This window comes from Trypanosoma conorhini (assembly GCF_003719485.1).
Source record: "Trypanosoma conorhini strain 025E chromosome Unknown Tco_14.4_contig_00083, whole genome shotgun sequence".
Classification (NCBI taxonomy): domain Eukaryota; phylum Euglenozoa; class Kinetoplastea; order Trypanosomatida; family Trypanosomatidae; genus Trypanosoma; species Trypanosoma conorhini.
This window is the reverse complement of record NW_021704165.1, coordinates 27515-38523: the sequence shown is the minus strand read 5'-3', so window position 1 is coordinate 38523 and position 11009 is coordinate 27515. Positions and strand designations below refer to the sequence as shown.

Here is an 11009-nt window from a genome sequence, read left to right as displayed (position 1 = left end):
AGAAAACACACTCACATTTAGCTGACATGGGTCAGGGCAATTCACTGGCGCTGGCAGGCGACACCATCAAGGGAGAGCAGTACCGCGCCTACCATGCGGCTCGTCAGAACATTGTGCATCGTGCCTTTCAGAAGTGCGTCGTCCCCTCTACTACAGAGAAGAGCGATTTTAACCTCACCAAGGATGAACAGACGTGTGTGGAGGAGTTCGCGCTCCTCTACGCCGCATTCGCCAAGAATGGCTTTGCTCAGCTTAGTCAACTCTACGACCAGCATCAGCGGGACATGTACGAAAAGGCGCGATTGGAAATGATGGCGCAGCAGGCAAGAAAGGAACTGAAACACTAACGGGTGCTTTGTTGTGCACTTTTGCACCTCTGCGTCTCTCGCCCTGTATGTGGAAACGTGTGGTATGGTAAGCGAAGGACGCAGAGAAGACAAGGCTTGAAAAAAGAAAAAAAAAGAAAATTAAAATTAAAAAAAAGTAAAGAGGGTAGGGCCTCCCAAAGTGGTAGGAACGGAGGCCGTCAGAGATACTCAGCTAACACCAAGGCATCCTGCGCAGAACCCCACTCTCACGCCCGCACTAACCCACTTGCCCACATGTGCGCATCATTTACCTTGCAATACATACGCAAAGGTGTATCCCTCCTTATGTGTTACCCACCCACCCACCCACCCACCCCCTTTTTTTTTCAGGGAGAAACAATTCTTTGTGTTGTTTTCTTTGCCTATTTGTGTGGGTATGCCCTCATTTGCACCTGTTTTTATTCACGTCTTGTGGTTATTTCCCGTTAGACTTGCAGAGAAGCAAAGTCGGAAAAAAAAAACGAAGTTTTGTTACAAACAGCTTGGCGGCACATTACACGCGGGTCGCCAAAATGGGAACCCTCGCACCTCCCGCTACGGCGCTGGAGATCGACAACAGCGTGGTCAACAGGGATGACTTCAGCACGCCCCTCGCCGTGCCGCAAAACCCCTCATCGTGGCTGCCGCCGCCAGTGCCAAAGACACCGGCAAAGCAGCGCAGAACTGTGCACCACTCTCGAAACGAGATGCGGGGAGCGCCACTCAACAACTGTCAACGTGGTCCACGGAATGCTGTGCAAGATATCCGCAAGGGTCTTGCTTCGAGGAAGCGGACATCCTCCGACCTGTCGCAGTTCAGCGCATTACAGTTGGACGAGACGGAAATTTCCATGCCTATCATCTCACAGGATGATGCAGCCGAAGTAACACGCCGTTGCGGAGGTCGTCCTGCGGCGCCGCCAGACTTTTTCTCCGCCGCTGTGCTCTTTCCATCCCAAACGGTTTCCTCTCAGGGGGATTGGCTGCCACGACGCGGGCAGAGTGCCTCCTTTATCCGTGCCTCGCCAGAGGGGCCGGATCAGTCGCAGGCAGACACTGAATGCTCCAATTTCTTTACGCGACGCATTTTAACCGACTACCGGGAAATTAAGGATCTGGGCTCTGGCTCCTTTGGCAAGGTCACACTTTACGAGGAAACTCGTACAGGGGCCCTTGTGGCGGTGAAAATGTTGCCGCCTTTGACTCATGCTGAGCAGCGACAACGTTTTTTGCAGGAAAAGGAAATCCTGACCCTTGCTCGAGGGTTTCCACACGTTGTGCGACTTTTGGAGGCCTGGGAAGAGGGATCTATTCCGCAGATGTACCTCCAGATGGAGTACTGTAAGGGCGGCTCCGTGGCTAATATGGCGGATCTGCGGCGCAAACGCGGGGAGCGGTGGGATGAACGGGAATTGTTCATATTTCTTGGGCACATGGCCCTTGCGCTGGATGCGTTGCACAGTGCCAATATTGTGCACATGGACTTTAAACCAGATAATGTGTTAATAGACGGAGATGGGAATTACAAACTTAGCGACTTTGGTTGCAGTGTCGCTCTCAACGACAAGGGTCGTCCAAGGCGGTGCTGTACTTCACGAAACCAAAGGACTAGCAATATGTCGCCAATGGTGAATGGCAGCGCCATGATGGACCTCACTGGGCTGAGTATGCCGACTCAACTTAGCACCATGAGTGTGGAGGAGGGGGACTGTCGCTATGTGTGCGCGGACATGCTTAACCAAAAGCAGCATCCCAAGGCAGGGGATATTTTTTCCTTTGGTATTTCACTCTTTGAGCTTATGTCAGGGGAGGCGCTGCCGCAGCACGGGACACCCTTTTTGGACTTGCGCAGTGAACTGCCGGTGGCGCTTCTCGAGTCCCGCGGCTACTCAAGGCCTCTGATTGACCTTGTGGGCCTACTTATGCATAACGATCCAACAGCACGCCCTACCGCGCGTGATGTTCTGCGTTTTTTTCATCTCCCACCGCGCGTTCCGGAGTTGGTTGCAAAGTGGTCCGCCGCGGAGGAGACTTGCGAGAGCGAGGATCCATCTATACTACTGGAGATGCGCTTTGTGCACGCCGCACTTGAGGTCTCTTCGCGGCTGGTGGATGCGGCACGCCGGGCCCTTGAAGTGGCATCCCCCAACAACAACAGTGGTGGTGGAAATTGTGCCACTGACGGAGATGCTGTCTGGCGGCGACCGCGGCTCGAGATTGAGGAGTCGTGCACGCCTAAGACGCCAGTGATCATCCGCAGGCTGGGCTGTACCTGAGGGGCAATCATCGTTGCCCACAGAATGGATGTCGCCATAAAAGAATAGGTGAAGCAAAAAGAGTGAATTAGAGCGTATATATATATATATATTTATTTATGCAACAAGTTGGCGCGGAGGAGTGGTTTTCATCACCCCTTACCTCCGTTACCGCCGCCACCGCCTGTACACGGGGACACAACAATATTCCTTTCCTTCTATTTTTTTCGGCATCTGATTTGGTTGGGTTCATGGCCCGGACATTTGTTTTTTTTTTTTTGGTAGCTGTCTCCGACGGGCTGCAACGTTCTTGTGGGGACTTTGTGATCTCGGCAAATTTCTCTCTTCTCTCAGTAGAGAAGTATTTACGTGCCTCCATCTGCCTTGTGTCATGGGTGTGGCCGCCTGCACTACAGTGCCCAACGTGCGTGTGACATCTTTTTGTTGTGTTTGTTTGTTTTTTCTGTCTCCCTCTTCCTCCGCCTCTTTTTGCCATCGGCACAGGAATCTGCTTGTGGCAATGCAAGCAAACGAGAATGAGGATGCGGGCGAAGAGGTGAAGCCAGCGAAATGCCTCCCTCTGCAGGCCGCGGAGGCCAGGCATAAGCGTAGTCGTCCAAACTTCAGACCGGTGCTGCTCGAAGTGGCAGGTTCGCTGGGTGACACGGTGTGCCAAGAGGTCACAAAACGCCTGCGACAGTACCGCAACCGATACGCCCCCATCCTCAGACTGACAGCCACGCTGATGGCACCGGCGGTGCAGGAGGTGGAACTTTTTGGTCCTTGCGAAGCTATTGAGGGCGGTGATGGGAGGAGCACAAACAGCAAGGAGGGGGTAACCGAAGAGAGAGAAGATGGAAGGTGTGAACACAGTAGAAGCGGCACAAGAAGCGATGTCTCCATGACAAGGAAGAGACCAAGAGAGGATGCGATCATCTCCGCTCCTCGGGCCGCCATCATGGCAGAAAATCGAATTGAAGTTGTGCGTCGCCTGCATGAAAACAATAATAGTATGACTGCTGTTGAGAAGCTGGAGGCATTTATGGCCTATCAATTTCTTCCATTGGCGCTGACGCACAATTGTCGGCCAGAGTCCTCAATCACCGAGACATCGTTTGTGCTTCGCCATTACGTGCACGAGGTGACACGCACGTCCTCCTTCCTCATTGCCGACCTTACGGAACGCACAGCCGCCATTATTGACCCACAGTTTGACATTTCTGCGTACGAGGCGGATATTGCAGCGTTACAGCTTCAATTGTGCGGTGTTGTGCTTTCGCACTGCTTTGTGGACATTGCAATGGGGCATGCCTCACTGTTGGCAAGACATCCGGAGGCGGTGCTGCTAACCGGCACGCCGTGGATGCAGGGGATGGAGATGCCCGCGGAAGCGTGGCCGACATTGCCACTAAGCCCACGTTTGCAACTTTGCTGTGTTCCCGTGCCCTCATTTTCCCCCGAATGCATGTTGGTTGAGTTGCGGTTTGACTCCACCCTGCTGGCACTCTTTACCGGTACTGTGTTTGGCACCGATGCTGCCCCGCGTCACGACTTCTTCGCCGAGTTTCCGGGACTACTTCCCCCAACAGGTACCACCACGCCCCCAGATGCGGCAGCGAGGGTGGCGCAGCGTTTTCTCAAAGAGCGTCTGTGGGACAGGTACTTTGCCCAGTCGGCTGAGGGCAGCAAAGGGCAGACACCGGACCACGTTGTCGTGTTTCCGTCCCACGGAGGGTACAGCAACGTGACGCACCAGCTGGATCTCTACTGGGCCGTTCATTTGGGCGATCTAAAGCGAATGAATCACTCCCGCAAGGTGATAGACAATCTATTGGACCCCGCGGCTTACGCCACGTACGTTGAGGGGCGTCCACCGCTTCCCAAGACGCCATTATTCTCGCATGTAAGAGAACACAATTTGCTGGCCGTTCCCTCTGCATTCGGTGGAAGCGGAGCCAAACTCCTCTCACGGAACTGTTTGACTTATCATCATCTTCAAAGTTCCCATGATGCCCTTGCGGCCGCCGCGGCAATGACGCCCATCGTTGTAGACATCCGGGGCAGCGCCGACCATGAGAAGGCGCATCTGAAGGGATCTGTGAATGTTCCTATGAGTTTTCCAGCCACTGCCTACGGTGCCAAGAAGGCCGAGTTGTGGCTTCAGTGTTTGCTGCGACCACTTCAACCCATTGTCGTGATTTGCGCAAGTGAGCAGCAGGCTCCGTTGGTACGAAAGCGACTAGCGTTGATATCCCCGGGTGCACCAATAGAAACCTACACCGCCAAAGAGCTGGAGGCCCCTTCCAGTCCTCCTTCTGCAGTTGGCGCAGACACGCAGACAAAGGGCTGCATTACAGTCAAGCCTCTTCCAATAGCCATTCCGTCGAGGTATTTGCCGCGCCAGCTTCTTTGGGTTACTGACTCGGACGCATGTTCCTTTTTTCGGATTGCTAACTACCAACAGCTTCAATATATTGAACCATCTGAAGAGACCTTGGTCCTCGACTGCCGCACTTCGTACGAGTTCAAGAATGGTTCGCATAAGCACAGCATTCACATTCCTTTGGCGGATCTGTGCCAGATAACAGCCCTGGATACGATGCTTCCATCATCACCCTCCTCGTCATCGTCGACAAGCGCCACACGTAGGCATGAGACGCCGGTGGTTGATTTTTGTGCTCCATCCTCACGCCTTGGACAAACATTTTTGGAGAAGATGTACGAGAGCTGTACGACCGCGGGCACCCAATGTCGTTCTTTGTGCCAGGGTATAAAAAAAATTGTTGTGTACTGTGCCAGTGGATATCGCTCCATCATTGCCGGCTCTCTGCTGCGTCGGGCATTTGAAGCAGCCGCCGTGTCGATTGAGGTGCGTGACGTGGCAGGAGGGGCTCTGCAGATCATGAAGCAAAGACCAGACCTCTGGACGGTGAAGGATCGCTCCATCATATGCGTCAGCTGACCCAGGTAGGCTTGGAGAGGGGAACTAGAAGAGGTGATGCCGACGATGCTTTCTTGAAGGCTGCAAAGGCGTTTTCCTTCTTTTCTTTTTCGAGCCGAGTAAATTGCGCAACGGTGCAGGTTCCTCTCCATGGAACTCGTGTGTGTTTTTTTTCTATGACGCTGACGGAATAAACCCCTCGAGGGAGTCCGTCAGCTGAAGTTACACACAGTGGTGCGTTTTTAGTTACCTAACATCTTTGTAGGTGCACGCACACACACACATACACATATACACATATATGTGTATACACACATGCATACATATATGGTAACAACAGCGGTTCCTTGCGAACTGAGAACGTCAGCAGCAGCCGGACTGAATACAAATTAAACAACCTGACTGAAGTATGTGCTGCGTCGAGGTCTGCGCGTGGCTCCGAGACCCATGTCGCTTCACACTTATTGTGTCTCCGCTTAATTTGGGAAAGCGCAGCGTGGAGGTGTGCTGCACCTTAGCCGAGTCGAGAATGCCACTCCTGACATGTCTTTTGTGCCCCTCCATCTATCTCTCTTTCTGTTGCTGGGTGTGCATTGTTCGACTTCTCTTCCTCTGTGTTTCCTCGGCGCACGGTCAAAGGGATGATGGAGCTTCAAGCATCGATTCAGCTGGTGAGTGATTATCGCCCCGGGGGCGACGCCTCAAACTCGCGCTCATCACTTCTGACCGCCGTGCGGCAGCTTGTGGCGGCTCTGAGTGACATTGAAAAGATTGGCGAAGGCATTCGTCCCCTTGTCAAGGCACTCGTTACCGCATCTGTGCACCTTCCAGAGGAATGGGATGATATTCTCAGGGCCCTACGCGGTGTGCTCGAAACTACCTCTGTGCCGTGGCTTCACCGGGCCTTCTTGCTTAAGGCCCTACCGGGGATGCTCCTTGGCGCACCGGTGGGGCAGCGCAGCCAGTATGGGGATGCACTCTGCGAGGTGCTTGTGCGCTGGTCCCTGCCCCCGCCGGGGAGCGAGGAGGGCGATGCGCAGAACGCACAGGACGAGGCATCGCAGAATCCTAACCCACAGGAAAGACGCGTTGCGCTGACGGCCCTTATTAGTCTTCAAGAAGAGTGCGCTGTCTCTATCGTGGAGAAGCTGACGGCGCAACTCCCCCGCTCGCTTCCAACGTGTGTCTCAATCGTGTCAAGCCCTTCCGCTAAAGAATGCTTGAAAAACGCGTTTGAGTCGTGGCTCTGCCTTCCATCGCCGTCGGCGGAGGCATCCTGCACCCTGGAACTTCAAAAGGCATTGAGGGAACATTTTCGCGGCTATGGTAGCTCAAGGTGTGAACAGCTCTGCGCTGCGCTTATATCACAGGAGGCACCAAAAAGTGTCACTGAGCTGGATGCACTGCAGAAGCAACTGCTGGAACTGGAGGAGGTAGAAGCGTCGCATCGCAACATTGTCAGCAACCGGCTCTCTTTGGCGTTTCTGCTGGCCAAGGCCACAGAAGTATTGGACCTCGTGTACTCATCAGAGCAAAAGTGCTTAGATAAGAGTGTGGAGGACTTTACCGTGCCGTTATCTGTCATTCAGTTGCTCGTGCAACTAACCAGCGTGGCGTCGGTGACACCTGACAGTCTAAGTAGTCAAGAACTGCAGAAGCTTGCCGCGTGTCTCGTGGCGGTCGAGAGTGCAGACGCAGCTCTGGATGCCCCTCTGCCAATTATTGAGTGCGCCCTCTACCTTGTTCTTCGCGCGCTGCCCTGCACGGCGGCCACAGATGAAGGCGTGCGGCCTCTGCTGAGTGAAATCTTTCGCGTCGCCGGCACTCTGCTGCCCGTCGTGGAGGATGCGGTGCTGAAGATTCACTCCGCTGCTCCCCTTCTGCGTGAGCAGCAGCACGCAGCTGAGTTGAAGACAAAGGCGGATGGCGAAGAAGGCCCGACGCAGTCGGCACACCCCAGCTTCACGGCGCTGCGTGTGGCCCAAACGGTGGCGCAGTTGTGCCGTATTTGTAGGAAAAAACTGCAGCCCGATGGGGTGAAGCAGCGAGACGAAGAAGGCTTATGTAATGAGCTCGATGAAGTCGCTGCAGCGGTGCGTGGTGTCACTCCGTCATGGCGAAGGGATAAAGCAAAAACTCAACGTTCACAGGCGCCAGCAACCTCGCACTCACGTCGGGTGGCCGCGGACACCGCGGGAAGCAGAAAAGACCGGTATCATTCATACAAACAGCAACGCCACGGCGATCGAGGCGGTGGGCATCCTCCTCCAAAGCGTCGCCGCCGTGACGCGCCACAAAAGTAGGGGTGCACCAGGCACAGGGTTGTGTGCGAAGAAATATAACTGAAGAAAATTATGTGCGTGCACACACAGGCCTTTCTCCCTCTTCTGTATTTGTGGGTTTGCGTCTGTGGAGGGGAAAGCAGGGAGGAGAATGGACAAAAACGGAAGATGCATGTGTATGGACCTTATCCATTTAGCTAACGCGTGTGGCCGTGCGAAGGTGCATTGAAAAGTAAACGGAGAAAAACGTGTGTTCCCCTTGTCTCTTCCTCGTTCCGCTACCCACGCTTGCCGCATGCTGCTGCTTCTTTACCCATCTTGCGCTGCCGCTTTAGGATGAGGGTTTCTTTTCCGCCTATTTTCTTTTCTCTTGTCGCGCGGTACGGAGAGAGGGGTGGGGGAGGGGGGGAAAGGCTTTGGGAGTAGTGAAACCAAACACAAGTAGGGGGAAGGTTTCGTTTCAAGCAGAGACCGCAACGACAAACCACGGAGAGGGCAATTGAGTGCGTGTGAGCGGTGGCTCAGCGCGGGACATCTGCGCTGCATCCAAGCCCGTTCCTCCCGGGTTGCTCTCCAGAAAAATTGGCTGGCCAACGGACACAAACACACACACACACATATATATATAGCTTCCATCTCCCTCGTAACCCCTCCACTTACACACGCACCCTTTTCTTTTCCTTTTTTTGTTTGCTGGAGGGGGAGGGGAGAATATTTATACACCAACAAATATATTTGTGTATAAAATAAACTCGGCAGTTACTTGAGGCAATGTGGCGACAGACGCGGGTAATGCGTCCAGTTGCCTTGTCTGTTGCTAACAAGGGTGCCTCGTCAATCTCCGACACCACCACCTCGGCCCTCTCGTCGGCGGGATCGACAGCACGCTGTGGTGCTGCGCAAATGAGTCTGCAGGGGCTTCGCGTTGCAGCTTACTTTGAAAACTCTGAAACGGCGAGCACAGATGAACCGATTGCTATTGGGCAAATCACAGCTCAGATATCAGAGTCGGTGTACGCCGTTTTCTTCAAGGAGATTGCCCTTTCGCCTGTGATTGAGGTTGGATCGCGCGTTTACGTCACCTACGGGCAGGATGCAGCTTTTGCCCCTGACCCGGCGAAGCCCAGTGAGACGAGTCTCACACCCGCCCCAAACACGGCGGGAAGATCGGATGGAGATGCAGTGGCGAGAACAAGTTCAGGGACGAAGAACGCTTCAGCGCTAGTCGATGGGGCTTCCCAGCAGAAAGGTGCCCCTGCGGCAGGAACGGGACAAATGACAGGGGCGGCAGGAGTCAGCGCACCGTCTGTCGCTGCCGCGGCTTCTGTGGACACAGCTGCTGCTACCGCCGCACACCCTGCATATGCACCAAGCACCGGCACAATAATTGGCGGTTTGGTGGCCAAAGTCAATGGAAATGGAACCTTTGCGGTCCTCTTGGATAACGACCGCTTTGATCTTGCCGTACCACGTGAGATGATCACTCTCTCGGAAGGACGTTCAAAGTTTATCTCGAACGAGAAATTCCAAGAGGTATTAGAATGGGTAAAATCCGCAGGAGTGGATCGTCGCTCTGACCAGGAGAGTACGTCCTGTATCCTTTTTCACCGAGGCTGGAGGGCGGACAAGTTGTACTTGCTGGATAGCGCCGATGTTCACTGTCTCTCACACCTGAACAAGTCTGTTCGCATGAGCGTGCTTGAGAAGTCAGAATGGGAACGTGACCAACACCGGCAGAAGCGCGAGGAAATCAAGGAACGCATGAAAGAGAAGGAAATACGATATGTGCTCACCAAGTATAGCGGTGTCTTCAGTGCCTGCGTGGCCGTTCTCGGTGTCATGTCTGTTTTTGGTTGGAATTTTAAGAACTACAAGAAACAGCAGCGCTCCTATCAGTTATCTATTGCGGCAAACACGCTTTCCCAAAAGCATGGCAAGCAATCGATGACAGGCTACGTACATCGCGAAGAGGAAGAGGAGCGCCTGCGCCAGACCCTAAGACAACAGGATCTCTCACACCCACGTATCCTCGTTTTTGCTGGGTTTTTTGGCTGCGGTAAAAGCATTCTATTTCGCGCTGCCATCCGCAAAGAGAAAATGGCAGCTGTCTTTGTCGACATTCGTACAAACGAGGATCCCCTTCGCTCCATTGTAAAATCGCTAAACGTCCAGAACATCGACGCCTGTGGCGATCTTCTCAACTTCATTGGAGAGGCTTCAGATCGCGCAAGAAAAGCCATGAATGGCGTCACCCCTCTACTAGTACTTAAAATCCGCGACGGTAGCTCGCTGCTGCGCATCTACAATGAAGTTGTGGCATTGGCGTGCGATAGACGACTCTGTCAAGTCATCATCGAGATACCCATTGAGTCACTCACCTTGGCAATGACGGCCCTCCCCCGCCTTGACTTCCACCTCGTACCCAACTTTTCCGCCTCGGAAGCCTTCCGCTATACACATCACCTAATCGATCCCCTCGAGTTAACACACTTTGTTGAAGTAGTCGGAACAAACAGCAACGACCTCGATGAGCTCCTCGCCACTGTTCGTCACGGAGACGTATCCGCCACCACGTACACCAACCAAAAACTTCTGAAGGCAATGAGACAATTACAAGCAGCGTGGGCAAAGGATCCTTCACTTCGCGAGGCGGTTTTAAAGTTGGCGCACTTCCCTTTTCAAGTCGGACAGAGCGCAGGGTACGATTACTCCAGTCTACGCAACGAAGCTCTTCGAGACATCGTCATGTACAATGCAGTCACGGATGTCTGGATGTTCCAACAAAAAGTGTTTCACACAGCAGCTCGCTGCTGGCAATAAATATCCATGTGTGCAATCAAGAGGCGCCTCGCCGTGTCGCTGGCCCCTGGTGCGGGTGGAGGTGAGCGCCGCCTGGGCATCCCACGAGCACTGCTCTCACCCAACATTTTTCCTCCCTCTCCATCTCCATCTTCATCTCTCTCAACCTTAGTTCTGGCACAAGAAGCAATGGGCAAAATTGGTGCGATCCTCTACGGTGTGCTTACCCTCATCGCCTTCCTTTTCGTGCTGGTCGGGACGCCGCTTGACCAGTTCCGCTTGAAGGGCGAGAAAATCACCACAAACAAGCCGTGTTTGACTTTGTGGGGGTGGAAATTGAAGTGCTACAGCACAAAGTATGAGCTTCGCCCAAGTAAGCTCTACG

General features: G+C 53.7%; 6 protein-coding genes across 6 annotated transcripts in view, besides 8 other annotated features; all 6 read left to right on the top strand.

Moving 5' to 3' along the window:
• Window positions 1-2: 2 nt before the first annotated feature.
• Window positions 3-347, top strand: Tco025E_02206 (uncharacterized protein; the record flags this gene model as incomplete). The annotated part of the gene is made up of 1 exon (XM_029369135.1): window positions 3-347. A coding segment is annotated over one exon (345 nt), but the record flags the coding sequence as incomplete, so codon positions are not given.
• A 99-nt stretch (window positions 348-446) lies between these two features.
• Window positions 447-457: a microsatellite.
• Window positions 458-488: a microsatellite.
• A 172-nt stretch (window positions 489-660) lies between these two features.
• Window positions 661-684: a microsatellite.
• A 196-nt stretch (window positions 685-880) lies between these two features.
• Tco025E_02205 (protein kinase Wee90) lies at window positions 881-2623 on the top strand (the record flags this gene model as incomplete). The annotated part of the gene is made up of 1 exon (XM_029369134.1): window positions 881-2623. One exon carries the CDS (start codon window positions 881-883, stop codon window positions 2621-2623), a length of 1743 nt encoding a protein of 580 aa, XP_029230851.1.
• Window positions 2624-2698: 75 nt separating this feature from the next.
• Window positions 2699-2723: a microsatellite.
• Window positions 2724-3042: 319 nt separating this feature from the next.
• Window positions 3043-3069: a microsatellite.
• A 53-nt stretch (window positions 3070-3122) lies between these two features.
• On the top strand, window positions 3123-5564 carry Tco025E_02204 (beta-lactamase domain-containing protein; the record flags this gene model as incomplete). Its single annotated transcript, XM_029369133.1, has 1 exon — window positions 3123-5564. One exon carries the CDS (start codon window positions 3123-3125, stop codon window positions 5562-5564), a length of 2442 nt encoding a protein of 813 aa, XP_029230850.1.
• A 247-nt stretch (window positions 5565-5811) lies between these two features.
• Window positions 5812-5841: a microsatellite.
• Window positions 5817-5872: a microsatellite.
• Window positions 5873-6184: 312 nt separating this feature from the next.
• Tco025E_02203 (uncharacterized protein) lies at window positions 6185-7846 on the top strand (the record flags this gene model as incomplete). Its single annotated transcript, XM_029369132.1, has 1 exon — window positions 6185-7846. One exon carries the CDS (start codon window positions 6185-6187, stop codon window positions 7844-7846), a length of 1662 nt encoding a protein of 553 aa, XP_029230849.1.
• A 576-nt stretch (window positions 7847-8422) lies between these two features.
• Window positions 8423-8443: a microsatellite.
• A 174-nt stretch (window positions 8444-8617) lies between these two features.
• On the top strand, window positions 8618-10645 carry Tco025E_02202 (tuzin; the record flags this gene model as incomplete). Its single annotated transcript, XM_029369131.1, has 1 exon — window positions 8618-10645. One exon carries the CDS (start codon window positions 8618-8620, stop codon window positions 10643-10645), a length of 2028 nt encoding a protein of 675 aa, XP_029230848.1.
• A 6-nt stretch (window positions 10646-10651) lies between these two features.
• The window catches only part of Tco025E_02201 (amastin), a gene marked incomplete at both ends in the record, with an annotated part of 423 nt that continues 65 nt past the window's right edge, over window positions 10652-11009 (top strand). The window contains one exon of the mRNA XM_029369130.1: window positions 10652-11009. This exon is cut by the window's right edge and continues 65 nt beyond it. Coding sequence (XP_029230847.1) covers window positions 10652-11009 — 358 coding nt within the window.